Source organism: Chaetodon auriga, chromosome 7 (genome assembly GCF_051107435.1).
Source record: "Chaetodon auriga isolate fChaAug3 chromosome 7, fChaAug3.hap1, whole genome shotgun sequence".
Classification (NCBI taxonomy): Eukaryota; Metazoa; Chordata; class Actinopteri; order Chaetodontiformes; family Chaetodontidae; genus Chaetodon; species Chaetodon auriga.
The window spans coordinates 14,267,796-14,288,591 of NC_135080.1; the positions used below are offsets into that span (position 1 = coordinate 14,267,796).

Below are 20,796 nucleotides of genomic sequence, written 5' to 3' on the forward strand. Positions count from 1 at the left end.
CAACCGAGGCGTCAATGCCAGCAGGTCTGAAAACTGAAATAAACAACGCCTCAGAGGCAGCCGCTCCGGTCTTACCTGCACTCATGGCCATGGTTGTCCCAGCTACCATCCCCATGGCAGCCATGCCGTTGTTGCGAGGAGCAGGTACGGGGACGGGGGCAGGGTAGAGGGCTGTGGAGGGGATGCTGTTAGGCTGCACCACGGTGGTGTGATGGATCACATGTGGCTGAGCCGCATACACTGGCTGGGTGTAATACGCTCCCTGTCAGGAGGAACACAGGCGAGGGTTGCTGGGGGTGCGTGATATTCATGAAGCTTATTATAAAATTTTAATGTTGATTTTATTTGAAGGAAGCCTGAGAGGACTGTTTAACGTCTCTCCTCCTGCTTCTGCACTTTTCTTTTCAAACATCTATTCAACCATGAAAAATATGCACGGCATCGTATGATCGCATCTCAAACGAAGCCAGTGCTTTTTAATCTGTTGCTCAATCCTTCAGGTTTTTCTGTGGAAAACACGCTGTGGACTTTAAAGTCCCGGTTTTGTTTCTGAGTTCAGTTTCTGGGAGCTCCTTCGGGATGTTAATCAAACTGATTCTTGCACATAAAATCATATTAACATTACAACAAAACAAACAATCACTTAAATTCAAATAATTCTGCGTTCTCCATTAAACCACGGTTCACATACTGACAGTGCATGGTTTTTATTATCTAATTGAGAGGAAATTCCCTTTTCAGTCAATGTCATCCACACTAAACATGGTACAAGGTCTGAATCAGAGCTACATCCCTGAAGCCAGAAGAGAGGAAACGTTACATAAAAGACAGTTTCTGCAGATCTGACCGCACAGGACAAAAATAGATGTTTTCCCTCATTCGCTAATTAGTTTTAGCTGAAATTCACAAACACTGCAAAGATGAAGGACCATTTGATGTTTCATTTGTAACCTGTCACCTTCATATGCTGTGATGTGTAATCAAGCAACCTAGAGATGAAGTTAAAGGGCACCACCAGCTGAACAAACACGACGCGACCAACCTGACGGACATTTTCAGCTGCAGAGCACGGAGCGTGTCTCTGAGGGAACGCTGTCAGCTCCACTTCAGCGTCCTTACCTGTGCGTATATGTTCTGCTGAGGGTAGGCACTGCGGATGGGGTACATCGCTGTTGGGTACGGGGTGGGGGTTGGGGTGTAGGGAGGGGGTGCTCCATTTGACTGAGTGGGGGGCACTTTGTATGGGGTGCCTGCTGAAGTATATCCTAAAAACAGACAAAAGAAAAAACGGGGGGAAAATGAGGAACATTTAGAAATAAATGACATCATTGATGAGGTTTTGTTTTTGTGAACCTGCAGTGTGTGAATTCTGGGACAGTGCAACAAGCTGTGAACACAACACTAACATATTATCACCTTTTAAGAGATACAGGGACTTCATGGCAAATAGCAACTTAAGCATTTATTTGGAGTTTTAAGCACAATATTCACTCGGGTCCATTTCACTCTCCACTAACTCCTGAGGACAGTATGTCGCTCTTTAGCAGCGAGAGGCTCCTCTAACACCGACTTGCTGACTTTATTTGTCTGCTGTTTGGTGCTGGAAACGGTGCTGATGAGAGCAGTGAGAGTGAACTGAAATATTAAAGTTGTGGGTGGAAGAACCAAAAACATGAGCTTCAAGATGCTGAAATGCTCTGCTCTGCTGAGGGCAGCTGCAGAGTCACATGGTAATCTGCTCACACGTGCAGTCATGTGATGCATTGCTAATAAAAATGGATGATATAATTTTTAGTTAAGTTAAATTATTTGACTTGAAGATGTTACCATTTGAAAAGGCAATTCTGAACTGAACCTCAGCTGTTTTCTGTTTATTGTATTATTACTTTGGGCCAGCATACTTTGAGTTTTCTTAATAATTCTACTCTACATAAACCCCAAACAACATCAGGGCTGGTTGGACCTGCAGAAAACAAATCAGTAAAACCCACAATCAGACCAATTTATTTCAAAAACATGCAAATCCCTCAAACAGTTTATTTCAACTATTTGATTCGTCGATTAATGGTTTGTCATTTCTCGAGCAAAAATACTAAACATTTGACAGTTCATCCACTTTTCTTGTCTTAATTATCTTAAATTGAATATTTTTGAGTCTTGAGCTGACATCTTGTGAGGGTACCTTGGACTCCAGAAATATATTTCACTGTTTTCTAACGTATTATAGACTAACAATTAATCCAATTATTGAGAGAGTAATTAGGAGTCAAAACAGTCCAACTGCAGTCCAATCCAAATGTGTGTTGTTTTTTGCATTTCCTACAAACTCCACCAGATGGGGGACTGGTTCTGTCTTTAAATAGGCTCTGAGTCTCAAAACAATACAGCCAAGGGCTTGCGTGTCTAAAAACACCTCATTTAGCCAGTCTTTGCATGCTCTTTGAAGATAACATTTGTACCTCGATGTATTTGGAGTACATTCACCTTTTTATGGAGCAATATACAGTCAAGTAACTTAGCAACCTCAGTGGCACAGAAAGAAACCCTTCAAACATGATTAAAGAGCAGTCACCATTTCACTGACACGATATCAGAAAGGCTGAAAAAGCTTGAGATGTCCTGTAGGACAGTGAAGGCATTCGGTTCACACCACTGCATCAACGTCTGCTGTGCACTGGGCTCTACTCTGTGGGGTGCAGTACCTCTGATCCGCCACTTGGAGGAGCCTGAAGGTCAAACATGCTACTAGCTAGTTGCTGCTGCTGAGCTTATGAAAGGGCTTCTCTCACACAAGGACAAGGGAACAAAGAGATGCCGGAGCTGTTATGTGTGTCTAAAAGTGTGTGTGTGTATGTGTGTGCATGCTCTCGACACATTCTTTGCTCTAACATGGATGCAGGGCATTAGAGGACAATGGTGTGTGACAATCCCACAAAAGCCCTGCTGATAGAAAACAGTTTGTCTATTCAGTGGTCTTGAGAAATAATGACATTGACCAAGAAATGTTTCTAATCAGACCACAGCTGCCCGGTCTGGAGGTTGATGTTTGTCTAGCACTAAAAAAAATCTTAACACTTACATTTTGGAGTACGTTAAGCATTGCAGAACGCACAGAAAGAGACGTGCAGTTCAACAGCTTCAATAATTTGGTTCAAGTCCTTAGCTGGAACAAAGCTGGCTGAGCTTTGCCAAAGCATACCTGATATTTTGTTAGACTTCCAAAAGATAAAACCAAACTGGGGGAGGGGACGAGAGGAGAGGGGCTTCAAAAGAGGCACAGATGAATTCTACAAACCCATCCTGCCTGTAAAAAAGATACTTAAAATTCAGGAGAACAGGAGACAATTCGAGCAGCTATCCACCCCGCGTGTTCAGAAAATCTGATCTCAAAGCTTTTCATAGTAATTAACACTTTCCAAATATTTTCTCATTCAGATGATGATCGGCTTATGGCTTTCCAAGACAAACATTTGAATCAATCTTGAAACATTTGCTCATATCATACCATGTCACCAAAAGGACTTCATTGTTCTTTTTGAGTTTCTTATTCCTCAATATTTTTTAGTCTGTATACATTATGATGTTTTGTGCCAATCAATGAACAAATGTGCTCAGAAATCCTGAATCACTGGTGCTACAAAACACACCTTAAATGATGAAAAGATTCAAAATTTGAGATTAGCAAACACACGGGATGAGAATTTGGTTTGTGCTTTAAAATCTTTTCATGCTTTCCCCCAAGCCAATTTATATGAAGCATATGACCGTACAGTGGAAAAAAAAAAAATCAGCTGCAAGGCAGCAGCGCATGATTAGGCTTGAATCCAAACTGTGTCATCATGTTTATGGAATATCTCCAAATAACAGCATTTATGCCGAAAGACAATGACTACGAGTGAGGTGGTGCTGGGTTCAGTCTGGGTTTCTCTGCTGAAAAGTTCAAGACCCCCATCACAGTAATCTATCAGTATACAATCTATACAGGCATGCCATATCTGGAAAACCCTGAGACAACTGTTATTCCCATCTGCTGAGGGGACCAGACACTGAAGCCCAGCAGAGTAAATATCTTCTGCTATAAGGCCACTGGCAGCTGTTCCTGGCTAGCCTCTGATTCTTTCACCATCAATGCCCTTTAGGCGCCTTCTGATCGCTCAGAATATACTGTGAGGAAACACGTGTTGAAGCAGGACTGATTGTGGTATTACTTCATTTTCTACGACAGAAAACATGACTCAGAAATAACTCTCAAAAATGTGGGAAAACAATATTCGCCGGTGGTTGCATGTGCATGATCAACACATAAATGGAGTGCAGCTGCAGTAATAGATCATCCGACTTGAAATTAAAATTCCTTCAGTGAGTAATTTATTCAACACATTAAGCGGTATCGCAGCCTTAACCTAAACACTGACTAACTTTCACTTCTAGCCAAAACATTACTCAACTGCTTCTCAGAGTGTGAACGGACTGATTACAACGTTTACTCATGAGCAAGACTAACATATTTTTGAAAGTTAGTCAAGATAAATTGGTGACACATTCACTGGTTGGTCAAGGTCCTTCGGGTTTTACAGAGTTACTTTAAAAACATTTCATGAATCTGAGACTTTCCTACTGAGATCTGAGAATCTGAAGCTCACCCCTGATGAACTGAATGAATGAATTTGCCTCAGTAACAGTATCATAGAGTCAGGTTTGCACAGATGATGGTTTCATCATTGTTGTCTATAGCAGTTGTTTCCCCTCAATGGGAGCAACACAATAATGCTCTTGACTTTTTGGCTCCGCCTGCACATTTATTTTTTACTCTATGATTTTTCCCTCATGTTTTGAACCGTTTTAATTTTGCTCTCTTTCTACTTCGCAACAGTATCACATTTACTCAACAAAGGGCAGGCAAGCTGCAGTTTGACCATTAAAAATGTCAACAATCTGCATATACCCGTGTGTCTGTGTGTCCTTTACATAAAGCTTCAATGAATCCGTCACAAAGCCATCTTTAAGTTGTACTTTATCTCCTTTCTCTTAAGATTTTACCCTGTTTAATATAAACAATGCAAATGTGTGTGTGTGTGTGTGTGTGTGTGTGTGTGTGTGTGTTGTGGCTCACCTGGTGGATACCCAGGACTTCCTGTTTGATAGAGGTTGGGTGTATAGGTGGGAGCCGTGGCAGGATACCCTCCTGGATAGCCTGCAGGACATCACAGACAAGAGAAAAAAAAAAATCAGAAACTGTAGCTTAACAAACAGAGAGGGCCACGCACACACACACACAAACACACATACGCACGCATGCACGCACAAACACATACACACACGCAGGGCAGTATTTGGTTTGCAGCAAGATGTGCACAGATGGCGCTCATTAAAAAATGTCTGCACCAATAACATGGTTGACTGAATGCGTCTTACATACAGACGAGACACACCTGCCAATACGGTGTGGGAGGAGACAAACTCAGAAATATTAGCAATGCAAGCAGACACGTGCAAGAGGGTGCACGCGCGCACCAGACACGCACGTGCGTCATCAATTAGACATCGAACAAACGGAGCACATTTTGACCCGAGAAAAAGCTTTCACTGGCAAAAAGGTGCGAGTTCGACAGAGTGACACAAAGAGGAGGCAGTGAGGGGGGAAAGCAGGCGGGTTATGGCAGTATAGAAGTGAGAGACGTGCTGCTCACTGCTTGCTATTATTGGCAGTAGATCTATTCTGTAGCTTTGCACCTTTCTATATCAAACGTTAACTGCTGTCTGCTGTCTGGGTTGAGCCACAGTCAGATGGAACAGGTCTGATAAATATATGCATCAATCCACACTGCAGCAGAGTCTGAGGGTCATGATGGTTCAACCAATCTGTACTCGGTTCACTTTAATATAGCTTTATTAGGGATTGTGCAGAAAGTTTAGATTACTAAAGTTAAAATGTGGCAACGATTAATCTGAAGTAACAGGCCCACTGTGTAGGATTTAGGGGTGTCTGATGGTGAGGTTGCAGGTTGCAACCAACTGTATCCCTCTCGCCTCACCCCTCCCTTTCCAAGCATGTTGCAGTCTATGGTGGCAGACTCCATGGAAGAGGACCCTCTGCTGATATAAAAAGCTCTTTCTAAGGTAACGAAAACACAATGATTCTAATTGTCAGGTGATTATAAACCAATGAAAGCATCGTTCTGAATATCATTTTCCATTTCTGCCATAGATCCCCCCGAATCCTACACACTGGTCCTTTAAATTTAATGTTATTGTGGCTACTTTCAACACTAACAATGCATTAGAGTGCTAAAACTATTAGCTGATTAAACAATTAATCAGTGAACAGAGAGTTAGTAGACAATAACTGGTAACTGAAGAGTGATTTATCAAATCAAAAACACCAAACATCCTCAGAGTCCAGCTTCCCCAATCTGAGCTTTTACTGCTTTTCTGTCTTATACGATTGTACTGAATATCTTAAGTATTTCAGTTATATTACGCTGTACAAATGAAAAAAAAGTAATCAATTAGTTAATTCTCATCATTCAATCTCAGATGATTTGATCATGACACTTATCACCTGCAGCCTTATGCAAAATACTTCAGACAGCTGAATCTTTAATATGGAGTCTGGGCACTTTCACAATGGGGAAAATACCAAAATACACCATCTCAGCTCATGAGCTGCAGCACTGCATGCTTCAAAGGATTTTGAACAAAATGTCTGCTAACTTGTTCCATTCATTATATGCAGTGATCCAAAGCCTTGCATCAACAGATACAACAGCACACCAGATGCTGTTACATCCCTTTAAAACACACTGAACCATCAACGAGAAGCGAAAGGGAGGAACGATTATGACTGCTGCTCCTGACGAGCACAAATATTGCTAATATCTGCTTACTGCTAATGAAACTGTGACTGAATTTAGACATGTCCGAATAAAAAATTACAAACAAACACAGTTGTACTACAGCCCCTCACTGTAAATTATTCCTGGTGAGGTCTACTTGGCCACACAGAGTGCAGTAAAGATATATCAGGGCTCACTTTCCTCTATTTATTCATTGCTATGTTCTCGTTTGCATGCAAATGTACAAAAGAACATAACTGTGAGCTACACCGGTACTCTCATTTCACTGCATCAAATCTCCATTTTGAATATATGCAAACTCGGTGATGAATACATAATCTAAACTTTCATCATTCCAGCTGTCACCCCTGACCTGCAGTTCAAACTCTGCACTTCTTTTGGGGAAAAAAAATATTCAAGAACAGTATTCAAGATGGAGAAAAGGGAACTGAGGATGAAGAGTGAGGAACGGAAGCACAGAGTAGCTGGTGAAATGGCATCAGAGTGCAAATTCTCAGCATCGTGCTTCTGCATCAGGCTAGCAAGAAAAGTGTCTTTTGTGGTATACTTTACTGTGGTGAAATACATCTAACCAGCGGACTTGGATGTCAAAATGCTGAGCTGCTCTGGCTTTGTCTCAATTCCGTATCTGCATGGTCACAATGTTCTACTTACTGTTACACACTGACTCCATCTTTGTCCGAGCTCACATGTTTGCTGGCTGGTTTTCAAAGGAAGTGCTCTTCCATCTTCATAGTGCATCTCATCAATTTGTTCTTCAACCTTTCATGCTGAAAGCCTGTGCTTGTATCAAATTAAACGCTCCACTATGTAATCAATTACATCTTTAGGTCATGGTCCAGGTTCTGCTTCCTCCTGCTTCTTCAGTGGGACATTAATGTTCTCACCACAGTCGAGATAATGGTCACAAAAAGATGGCTTATCTCATACTTTCCTTATCTAACACCTTTTAACCTGCATCAACTCATTTGTACAGCAGAATAATAATCATAGAGCTGATTTTTTTAATCACTTCTCACTTTTTGGAAACTACATTATTGGGCACAGGGTCACAATTCTAGGGCATTAAATATTTACAGACAATTCAGATTTTTGTGACCCATTTCTGTGACATGTCTTCTCTGCTGCAGCAACCATATGCTGTTTGTTAGGCTCAAAATGCAAATGCCTGTTCAAATGCCCACTGAGGACATTTCATTCTATGGACTGGAAAGACACACTCTGAGGTCTTCCCATACGTTCTGAATGTGACAGTACCAACACAACACATTTTGTATCTTGTGTGTTCAGACTGCCTGAGAATAATAAATACCTTTAGCACCTATTTTGTAAGCAGAAAGATGGAGTTACTGTACAGTCTGATGCAGCACTATTATTCTATTCTCCTGGTAGAGTTTGTCATTTCTCATTGGTTTCAAGGTATGTTCTAAAGCTCGCGCTGGATTTATCATTTGTTGCCTGTTGGAATTCATAGAAAATCTAAATGGGAACAGAAAGGCAACAGAGTGGAGGCACGATGGGGCGAGTGAGCAAAAAACACACAAGCTACGAGAGAAAAAGAGGGTTTTATCGCTGAACAATTTTCATTCTAATAGGACTGTTGGGAGCATCGAGCCGCCATTAGCAGAACTCTCTTTCTCTCCTTCACTGACTCAGCAGTGTTGTTTGTCGCTTGCAGTCATCCTTAAAACCGTGATTATAGAGAATGAAAAATGTGCGTGTGTGTGTGTGTGTGTGTGTTGGTCTTACCTGTAAAGGCCATGTTCTTAGGGTTTCCATATGGGGTGCCAGGCTGAACGGGGCTGTAGACTGGATTCATAGCTGAAGATAACCTGTTCTTACTGAGAAAGAGAGAAATAGAAAGTGCGGCAGAGAGGGGGAATAAGAGAAGACAGAAGGCAAATGGAGGGGAGAGAGACGAAAGCCATGTAAATTGGAAAGAAAATTGTCACGATTATCAAGCATACGCACGCACTCATCACGTACATTAATCCCAAACCCAGGTTCTTAAGGCGACATATCCAGCTGAAGCATTCTGCCAGCATGCAACAAGAAAAATCAAGCCCTGTGAATCCTCACCCTCAAGTAGGCTCAACATAAGCATGTATTATAAAAACACAGACTGCTGCAATAAAAAAAAGCCTCAAGTACAGACAGGAAAGCACAAGGACGCATGGATCCACTGAAAATAATGCTTCGGTTTCCTGTGTGGTATTAAATACAGCTAGCCAAGTGCTGCAGATCATTTTCACTGCTGCACCTAAAAAGTCAGGGCGAGCTCTACCGGCCTGGTTTTCACTGCAGGACCGAACAAAAAAAAAAAAGTGGCCACTAAAAATTTAAGGTGCTTGAAATGGCTGGGGCGAAGGTGCCTGATATCACAGCCATTTACACTACATCTCCCATAAAGCATCTTTCTCCCCCGACCTCACAATGTGGACGAAAAGACCTCAAGTGCTCCCCTATTCTTTCAACTTACCTGCTCATTGAGAATGTGGGCATGGGGAAATGGTGTACACGTGTTTGTGTGTGTGAGTGTGTGTGCATGCGTGCCCCGTACCTCTTGTGCGTGTCTGGTTGATACATGAAACTGAATTTGTCTGTGGGATGCCCGCTCGCCATTCTTGCTGTATGCAAATGAGGAAGGAGTGGAAGTGGATATGCAAATCTGAAATTAAAACAGCGAGAGGTCATGATTACAACGAACACAGGAAAAAGGGAAAAAAAATAAAATAATAATTAAAAAAAACAGCAAAAAGCAAGCACCAGTGCAACAGCAAATGGTTAGTGACAGCAGCAGGGGGACAGTGATTTAGACGGCATGTTTGAGTGAGTGTTTGTGGCGTCTTTAGCTACCAATAAAGGCGTTTAATAACTGTGCTAAATAGAAAACGTGCATGGATAGAACAATGTATGCAAGTGTTTTGAGCAAGTGACTGTGTTTGCTTCTATTCTGTGCACAAATTCTCTTGAACCATCAGTTGCTTATGTGCATATAGAGCAAGATAGAGCAGTACTGATGGATAAAATAGCCTTGACGTCAAATCTAATTAATTCCTGTGAATGTAGAGCCTATATGATGTGTCTATGCCCAAGAGAAAGTGAAGCATGAGTATGAGCGCATGTGTATATATAAAGGTGATGTGCTGTACAAAACATCCAATACAAGCAGCAAAGCAAGCATTAAGACGGCCAAATGAAAAAGCAAAACACACCCCGTGAGTGGGCAAGTGACGAAGAGCAAAACAGGACAGAACATAGTACAAATAGGCAGAGCCTTGCACCGAGCCATGAGTAAGCATGATCCAGTACATACATGAGCCAGAACCACAAAGCACTGCACAAACACAGAGCAGAACAGCTGAGGAATAAGTAAAGAGGGGTGTGCGTGAGCTGTGTGTTATTTGAGTTCATGTGTATCTTGTGTTTATTTGTGAAAGGGATGGGACCTGGTGTGTGATGGCAGTGATCAGACCAGCTCTTTTATGTGTGCCTCTGTCGTATGCTATGTAGAAGACTGCATGAAATATGTTGTGGCAAGCTCTCTGTATGCAGCGCATCACCCGCCCATTCACCGTGTACAGGCTGTCAAAATTCATCTATCCAATCCTGCTTCCTGTAGATGTATACATTTGTGAATTGCATTGCACCAAAAAGACGAATTTACACCTTAAATCTGACCGATGCATCCTGGGCTTGTGCTTCATGGCCAGCTGACAAATCCTTCAGATGCTTATAGCTTCACCGTCATAATTCCTGGGCATACAGTGCACCGTGGTGATGCCAAATGGCACCAAGTGACACTTCAAATTAGGCAAGGAGGAATTTGGGCACTCCATCCAGGAACACTGACGTCAAAAACACCCAAAGACACTCGATAGCTGAATGTGAGCACAAATACACGGGTGCACTTGCTTTTGATTTGTTTTAAGCAGATTCCTTTAAACACACATATGCGTGCCCCCAAAAAATGAACAAATCATGAACCTGTGTGTGCCTGTGGGTGAGTAAAACATCAAGAGCGGGGGATATGTCAACTCTGGCTCATTACTCATGCTCATATCTCATAACAAAAGAATGTCCCAGGGGGAACTGATTTACCTATTGCTGAATACGTCTCACACTACATTCCTCATTAATCTACTGTATCTCCTCTGCTTTAATTCCTTCCTCTAGGACTACTGTGCCTCCCACCTCTCATCATTCCTCTCTGCCACTCTTCCTTCCTTTTAAGTTGTTGTTAGTTTTCTCCACCTCAATCAGTGTCTCTACATGCAAACGTTTGATTACAACAAGATTAAACAAAATGCAAATATTATTCCAACAACTGAACTGGATGAACTAAAAATGCATTCCCTGATTTTCCCCAAAATGTCCTCCAAGTTCACTGTGTGTGTTTAAAAATTCAACACAGTTGATCTGCAAAGATCTGCTCAAAGACCGTGAAACAACAACACAGGCATGCTAGCAGCTCTGTGAGGCTGTACTTAGAGACAGCTGTGCTTTGAGCTAAACGCTAATGTCAGCATGCTGAAATGCTCACAATGAACTGCTGATGTTTATCCACAACAATGATGCTTATTCAATATAATATTTACTACATTCAGAAATAAAGTTTTCTGTGTTAGCAAGCTAACATTAGATATTTGGTACTAAACACAAAGTACAGCTGAGTGGAATGTTATTCATTTTGCAGGTATTTGGTCACAAACCAAAGCACTGGACAATAATAGTTTTGACCTGATGATGGCTCTAGATGAAAAGTTAAGGGATCGCCAAAGTTATTACAATTCACCCTGAGGGGTGACATGAATATCTGTAACAAATTTCATAGCAAGTCATGGAACAGCTGTCAAGATAATTTACTTCAAACCAAAAATGTTAACCTGCTAGCGGCACTAGAAGAGACCTCAGAGGATTTTAAAGCCATTGAGATTCCTTCTATGGGAACAATGAATGTCTGTTAAAAAAAAAATCATGGAAATCCATCCCATCATGAGGATTATGATAGAGATGTTTCAATCTGGACCGAAGAGGTGGAATGACCTGATACTATAACCAATGCTGCTAGCAAGACTAAAACTGTTTTAAACACCATCATTTAGGTAAATACATCACATGACCATTAGTCAACTTAGTCTTATAACATGTGGTGAATGTCGACCAAAATCAGCAAATCAAAATTACAATAAGCCACATGAGAGCTTTAATCTGGTGGTTATTCAAGTAAACTAAGCTGTAATGTGAATTCAAATGTGTGGAGTGAGGAACCAGTGGCCATTAACACATGGGCAGGTGGCTAAGATAACCCTGAGGTATAATGGTGCAAACACAACACATACCCAATTACAGCTTTGTCTGAATAGAGTGGAGAAAGGCGAGTGTGTTCATCTGTTGTCAGCCTGAGAAACAGAGTGTGTGTGTGTATGTGTCTGTGTTCAGGCAAAGGTGACAAAAAGTAAATGGGTGAGAACAAGAGGGGCACCACAATGTGTCTAATGAAGGTGTATGTGAGGAACAGAAGATGGCAGAGATGCATGTGACGAGTAGGAGTGTCTAACCACAACTCCCTTTGTTTTCAGGGGGAGGTGATGATGAGGCCCTTCAGGCTCTATGTTCCTAAAAAAAAGCCCATTTCTAACCAGAAGACCTTCTGTTCGACAGGCCACTAACCACGATTGTAAAAGACAATACTCCAGAGGACACTCACCAGAAAGAGACATATAGACAGTAAATTGTCGAGCTGTACTGAATGCCATTTTTTACATTTGGAGCTTCTGTTGAGGTTTTCGAATGAAGCTTCAAATGTCTGTCGTCATATTTCATTCATCACCCTCAAAAAAAATAAAAAAACAATCTTCAAACAAAAAGCTCAATTAGAATAACGTGTTTAATTGGATTAAATGAGTTAGTCTAGTTTTATTAAATCAACTTTCTTTAATGAATATACCTTGTCAGTTAACATAAGTACATGTAGGCAGTAGGCTAATCCAATAAATGCATAAAACAATGATAAAATAATAATTGCTCCCTTGGGCTTATTGCTGCGAGACCATGCTGTTAACAGAGGTGCGTTCCTCTCTTTGTTTGCAGCACGTGGGAGAGCAAGCAGTTTTCTGATGCTGTTTTTGAAAGGCTTAACGTCAACAAATATGGATTGAAGCAGAACATTTTGTTAGGTTTACATGTTGCCAATTTTGGAAATTACTACATCTAACTATTTTCAGCCAATTTTGGCTTTTGGACTTTATAACGCTCTGGATTTTTTTGGAAAAGCTGTCGGAAACAGTCCTACGGGCAGCCACCACTGGCACCAATTCTACAAATAGTATATTACTAATAACATTAGAGCTGCCTAACCTGTAACTGTGCAGAAATACTAGGTTTAAACAGAATGAACAGACATGCAGAAACACAGAAACAGAACGGCTGCACAGTATTCGAATATGGATTTAGAATTCAAATGCCAATGTTATGAATGAAGCTTGGAAGCTTTGAACTATTCGGTACAGCCCTGGTACATTTGTTTGTAGGACGAGTCTACACACCTCCTCCATTGGTTGGGAGCATTTTGTGTGCTTAAGGCCTACTTCATGAAGAAGACCTGAAAATGGTTGGTTGCCTGAAAATTTCAATAACACATCTACAATTGCTTATAGACCAGCGTCACCAGCAAACAGCAACTGCTACTGGGCACCTGGAGCCAAAGGTTTGGGTTATGTGCTCACAATGAAGTGCCACACCTTTTTCTGTAAAGGAACAATCGGCCATTTTGTACTTATATAGCATACACACTGGAGTCAGACAACATCTCTTTGTAAGGCTGCAAATACATATCTGATTAATGCATTAGTTTTTCCATTAACTGAATGATGGAGCTTCATTTAACAATTACTGATTTCATGGTTATTTTCTTCATTAATCAATTAGTCTAGAAAGTATTGAACACTCTTTGGACAAGATGTTTTGTTTTGTGCAAACAACACTAGAAAGGCAAAATGATGTTCAATTAATGCTCATATGAGACAAAGAGAAGCAGCAAATCCCCACAGCTTAGAAGCTGCAATAAGGAAAACTTTGGCATTTTTAATAAATAAATTAATAGATAATCACAATGGTTACTGATTAATTTTCTGCCGATTATTCAAATACTGAGAATAGATAATGTTTTGCTTGGATTTATTTTAAAATTGCACCATGCACGTCACACAGAAAAAACAGCTTTTGCGGAGCTGATACCATCAGATTTTACGTGTACATGAAAATGCATTAAATTTGCCAAACTGAGGACAAGTACTTTAAGTACAGTAGCATCATTGGCAGACAGCAGAAAGCTTTTACTGTGAAGGAGCTGCAGGTACATGATGTACACAAGTGCTGAGCTGCCAGTAGCCACCGAGGACTTGCTGGTTACGAACAGATGGACTGAATCTAAGATTTGTACTTTTCAGTTTTTTTCAGCTACACTGCAATTTACACTTGTGACATACTCATTTTGTGAAAATGGATCTTTTTTTCTTCTTGATACAAAAACACCTGACTTCAAGGACAGCAGGGTTAGCTGCAGTGTTACGTCCTTCCATCAGTCAAAGGGGTGCTGCTCATGGGTGATGATGAAATTGTACCTGTGACACCAGGTGCTTTCACTCATCTGCACACAGTTATTACACCTTTCAGAAGGCAATGACAATCAAATCATTGACCGTGTTACCACAATTTTGGCTCCATAGCAGCTTCCCATCCCCAACATGGAATTCAGTTTCCCTTCATTTTCCTTTCCGTTACCTATGTCTATGACACTGCAACTGGGAAAATCATTTATCAGAAAATTGGATTTGCACTGAAAACTGATGCTGCTACACAACAGCCAAAAGATGGAGTGCGTGATCAAGGGGCTGATGTTTACAACTCTGATTTGACTTGTTTAGTAGCCTGTAGGGGGCTTATCACCATGACACTGTCCAAACACTAATCTACAATTCAAACGACCGGGCTTTATTTTTTATTTTTAGAATGAGATGCATGACAAATGCTGCCACACAAACACGACGTGGCCAAAAAATTCCATTGTATGATGCGAAATTTTCTGACCACACATACTCACGATTATTTTCATTCATGATCAATGATTTGTGTTCTTCTTTTCCAGCGCAAACAATGACTTCTTCAAATTCCTCATTTTATCCCATCAAACACTCCAAACCACAAAGATATTAAGTTCGCTATCATAAATGACAAAAAAAGAACACCAAACATTCCCTTTAGAAAAGCTGGACGCAGCAAATATTTGGAATTTTTGCTTGATAAATGTCTGAACTGATTAAATGACACACAAAATAGTTGCCAATATTTTTAGTGGCTGCAACCACTAATAACTGCCTGTAATGGGAGCTCTTTGTCTCACACACAGATCAGGGATCCATTCACTACTGACTGACATTAAGGAGACCTTCCTGCTCCCTGGATTAGTCTGAGTTACTTTTCAGGACTTTGTTAAGCTTAAACTCTATTAGTGGGACTTCATTTGAGCTGAATTCAGCAATAGCCTCAAGGCCTAGGTGCAAAAACACAGCTCACTAGCCTGCATGCTAACAGAGACTGGTGTGTGTGCATCTGTCAGCCTTGAAATGTTTCGTGTGGCCTCAGTAATGTGAGAGTCAGGTCTTGCCTTGTTCCAGATCTTCAAATTAAACATGCCCACATATTTAATTTGTGCATGTTAATATAAATATGCGCACATTTCAAAACAATAATGTTGGTTCCACTCTATAAAGGGAGATTCCTGCAGCCTAGGGGGGCCAGAAGAGGCAATAATGAGGAAAGAGGAGGAGGAGGAGGGAAGGATTGTGAAAGAATAAACCTCACACTCATTCTCAAACACACACACACACACACACACACACGCACACACACACACACACACACACACAAAGAGCTACCATTCCTGGAGAACATGTACAATACAACACAACCCCCACACCGACTCCATCCTCCCACATAATACCTTACCAGGAATCTACTCTTTAAGGAACAAATCAAAACCGGTGGGCGTCATCACACTTCAGCACAGGAGAGAATAGAACTGAACAGCTTTTTTATTTTTTTTTTTGTTTAATCCTCAGGAAGGCAGCGTTTCACTTGGGTCATGTAAGAAGCAAAGAGAAAGCAAAACGGCAAGACAATAAACTGCTGAGTGTAATGTGGTGCGTCAATAGTACTTTTTCCCTTGCAGACCAATTCAAAATAGCTACCTAGATAATGAGTTACGCATTTAAAGCAAGTATAATGGGCACATCTTTTCCGATGTGTTGATTTTATTCTATAGCTAATTATTTTAGCATCAGCAAAAATGTGAAAAGTTTCCTAGTTCAAGCTTCTCAAATGAAAATGTTTTCTAGTTTTTTTGTCATCTCTGATCATTAAATCCACTCCTTTGGGTTTTGACTGTTAGTCAGTACAAGCTGATTCAATTTTGAGTTCTGGGGGAATGTCATGGGTAAATTCATTATTCTGGCATTTTATTGTTCAAATGACTAATCAATTAATCAAGTGAAGAGCAGGCAGATTCTTGCTAATGAGAACAATTTTAATTGCGACCCTCCTGTCCTGCACTACCAACCACTGACCGACGAAAATAACGCCACATCAAAGCCACTGAATGCTTGGTTTCAAATCTGAAGGATTTCTCTACCACACTAAATATTCATGGTTTGAAAGTGCTCGCGTAGGATCCTATCACTCACAGTACAAAGCCGAAAAAGAAAATAGGTTTTCAGGGCCTTCAGTGGAGCAGAAATCCTAACTGCAGCATGATACCCAACAAAACGCAGGCCGGAGGCACAGACTAACTAGTGCCTGCTTTCACATTCTGACCTGATATCCATAATCAAGTCCAAGACCAAATCCATCGTACTACAATATTCAAAGACAGTGTGATGGAATCAGAAATCTCCCCCTGCCTTCCACACAATCAGACCTGCCCTGCAGCAGCGAGCTCTGAGCAGCCCTGGGCTATTTTAGATCTAGGACAGCACTACACACTTTGGGACAGCATCTGCCCTTCTCTGTGAGCCGGCTTCCTCCTCCTCTATTCTCCTTTACAAAAATCATCTCATCAGTCACACACCTCATCGGCCTGCATCCCTGGATTATGGGACAATATTGTGCCGACAGAGAAAAAAAGTGTTTTTCCACGTGTAAAGCGCCTATACCGTGACATAAATGCCCATCGACATCATCCATTTATGGTGATTTCTACCACTGCTGTAGTCCCCTGTTAATAACACAGGAGGAGCTACGTTATAGTAAAAAGTATGGAAAGTTTTCTAAGGCATTGACCACTGAGGTCAGACTAATGAGTCACACATTTTTAACAGTATTCCTCTGTAGATGTTACTAACACAAAACAAAAGAGACCTTATTTGAGGTGTTAATCAGAGGCTTCTGTCTAACTTTCTTAAAAGGGAGCATCAAGTAATTTGACTTTTAATGAGTTCTCACAGCAACCAGGGAATTACAACATTGATAGTAGGCCTGAACATAGTGGAAACAAAACTGGAGATCTGCTGCCATGCAAGTGGCCTAGTGAGGCTGTGACACTCATTATATACCAGACAACAATTAGTGGGATGGATTACAAATGAAAAGGAAGGTTTGTCAGGCGATCCATACATACCATGTTACCATGAGCCAAAGTGAAATTCATCATTTCAGAGGAGCCACAGAAAATTAACTCTGGTGGAACATTGTTGAAAGTTCACAACTAAGTGAACTTTTAACTTAAAGGTGCACCACTTTTGTATTATTTGGCGCTGGTTTTGTTGACAATTCCAATTAAAACACACTTTTTCAGTAAGGTGAAATGGAAAAATGGGCTGTCATTCGGTACAAAATTTCGATACCTGAGGAGTAAATCTCACCTTTGTCAGTGAGCCAATAAGAATGGTTCATGCTTTTACCAACATCTAATAATGGTGGTAATTGGCTGTTTAACGGTACACACTGTTGAGGTATGAAGGAAAAATACTATGTTACACCCAGAGACTGGTTTCGCAGTTTTTTTTCTTTTTTTTTAACTAAGTAAACGTCAAGTGTGGAGAAAACGTGGAACGACACGTTCACAGTTTATGCAGCATCAAGGTGAACTGCTGTTACTCTTGAGGCAAACAAATGTGTGCTCCTGATGAAAGCTCAGTAGTAGTACTTCTTTTTGAGTGCCGGTACTTGACAGACCAGTTTTAGAAAGCAGAAATTCACTGCTGTGAAGTCAGATTTGAGGTGGATATTCGACAAACACTCACTCTGGATCTTCTTACTCGGTTTCACCCAGTGTTGGTAGTAAGATGCTTCTGAGCCCTCGCTCTTACCCATGGGGGTTTCACTTGGGGACCATTAATAAATTACCATTTGACACAAAACCAATGTTATTTTCATTACCTTCACACTGACTTGCCCACATCAGTGTAAATTATGATTAAAAAATGATACATACATACTGAATAGAAAATGCATTTTTCTATGGCTTCAATGTCATGTGACCCAGTGACTCCAAATCAATACGGAAATGTGTTACTGCCCTCGTAAATAGGACATTATAATATTTTTTATTCAGTCCCCCCCCCCCCCCCAATAGCTTCCATATAATGAGACCCAGCCATTGGTATTTGGTCTTCGTTTTCCTTAATCATTCGTCACTTTTTCCATCAGGCTCTTTGCCCTTTTGTCAGTTTCTGTCCCTTTTCTTTATCTGTCCTCAAGCTGCTAAGCAAAAAATGAAATCCTGTTATTTTTCACTTAAGCTCATGGCACTCTAAAAGGTGCATGCACAAACAGCAAACAGTTTACATTGTGCATGACACACATGTTCTCCAGACACTGCCACCTGTCTCAAAAAGAATCAAGGGAAAACCCCATAAGAGCAGTTTGAAGGCATGATGTTTGTATTTCTAGATTTCAAAGATTCAATATTTCTATTTCCCACAGTTTATAATCACTTTTGCAATAACAATATAAAAAGACAGTGGTGCATATGCAGCCCAGTGCAGTACATTTCTGTTTGGTTGCCTACAAAACATCAAAGGTCAAAGGTGCTCTAAATTATTGACTGCTTGAAACAGGTGCATCAATTTTTATCGATTACTTACAAATGCCACATCAACCCACTTAAGATTGTAGAGCAAATAATGAGCTGCTGGGCAAGGCCAAAATTCTTATATGGTAATGAGTTTGATTTTGGCTTTTGATAACCTTTTAAACATTTTTAACACTGCTCTGGAAAACACAAACAAATTAGACAATGTATTGATTTTTACTATGGAGAAGGCCACTATATTAACAGATAACTGGGGATAGCAATTTGAGTCACGATTTTACTTTAAAAAAGTAAAAATTCCTATCATTGCCAGGTTCTGTTAGCCAGTGGTTAAAAAAAGTAAAAACCCCATTCTAAATGAGTCACTGGATTAATATTCTGAATAATATGACTAAGAACAACAGGGATAAAAAAAAAACACATGTATTCACAAGTCCACACACACAAAACAAAGAGACCAGACAGCTTTGCGAGTTAGGACACGGCAGTTAAACCCCTGATACATCATCTATACCTCCAGGCAGTATTAATAGACAGGTGTTGTGCTTGTAGTGGAGGTGGGACTTGACAAATACAGGCAGGGCTTTAGCTTAAGGGTGTCCAGCTATCCAAGGGCTGGAAAAAAATTGTTCAGGGACCATAAAAAATACATACAGTAAATAAAACAAACAACCCAGACACAATGAAATTAAATCCAATGGTCCCTACTGAAAGCAGTGCTATAGCGCTTTCTGGTGTCACCAGCAGCTGCGCTGGCAAAACGTATTGTGGAAGAGACAGAGACAAACTCTCTCTCTCCGTAAGTGAGGGATTTTTGATTTTGATTTTCAGCAGTGTAAATTTGTTTAAGGTTATATAACCTCCTCACATTTGTGCACACCAGATTGGTGGCGTTCACGGATGCACACATGCATACATGGTGTTTACATATGTAAAGAAAACATTCAGACAGAGCTTATGGGTGTTAACAAAAAATGCTGATTTATGAATTGAATGAATGTGACGATTAAATCTTAAAAGAAAAACTATGAAATTCAGCTCAAATAATAAATAATTATTACACTGGTGCTGTGATCCAACCAAATATAGTGGAAGCACAAGTGTGATTGGCCCATTCGTTTACTTTGGCTCCGTTCTTGTCATGTGTCCCAGAAAGCCATGATGGTGGGACAGTGTGCAGGCACAAACAATACCAACACCCTGAAACTGAAGGAGCGAAAAGAAATTCAGCTGGTGTTAATTTTATTTGTGCTACCATCACGTCAAAATGTCTTCTGTGAAAAAGACCTATTCAAATAGCATCCCAGGTGTAAGCCATCTTAATTACCTGTTTAGATACAGCAGGGTTCTGGGTCTAATTCTATACGAGTATACTAGAAACTGTACCACACCATTTTTGAAGTAACAGCATTTATGTGCTCATTGTTGCCAAGGTGCAACTTAAAGGGGAGGGATTATGCTTTTTGTAACTGTCCATCATTAACATATATACTGCTATGCTGTTGAATGTCTGTGCTAAACATTGTCAAAGTTCTGAAATTTGAGGAGATATTAAAAAAAGGCCATCAGCTTGTAGCAAAAGACCATTATGGACATCCATGATGGGCCTCAGCTTCACGTTCAACATCGGAGCATGCTCACAAAGTACAGGCTGTCAGGGCCTGCAATGCCAGCAGCCACAGTGCCAGGGAGAAAGTGTTTCTGTTGCTGTGGTGGAAGGAATGAACATTGGACGGCAGTGGATATAAATTTGTATTTTGAGGTCTTATACAGCAGTATAACCCATACATTTCACCATGGTGACTGGGCTCCATGCAAGTAGCTACCTCATTATAGTAAATGTCACTT

The 20,796-nt window shown here is 40.7% G+C and overlaps 1 protein-coding gene across 2 annotated transcripts in view; it reads right to left on the reverse strand.

Moving 5' to 3' along the window:
* Nucleotides 1–20,796, reverse strand: part of fam168a (family with sequence similarity 168 member A) — a 32,959-nt gene that overhangs the window by 6,410 nt on the left and 5,753 nt on the right. The window contains exons 2-6 of one of the 2 annotated variants that reach the window (XM_076734444.1): nt 9,418–9,525; nt 8,607–8,698; nt 5,114–5,194; nt 1,120–1,265; nt 76–262 (exon numbers count right to left, since the gene is read on the reverse strand). In XM_076734444.1, the coding sequence (XP_076590559.1) occupies nt 76–262; nt 1,120–1,265; nt 5,114–5,194; nt 8,607–8,698; nt 9,418–9,479 (568 nt within the window). In that variant the 5' untranslated portion in view covers nt 9,480–9,525. The remainder of the gene's footprint in view (nt 1–75; nt 263–1,119; nt 1,266–5,113; nt 5,195–8,606; nt 8,699–9,417; nt 9,526–20,796) is intronic. The other variant, XM_076734445.1, reaches the window with a different exon arrangement.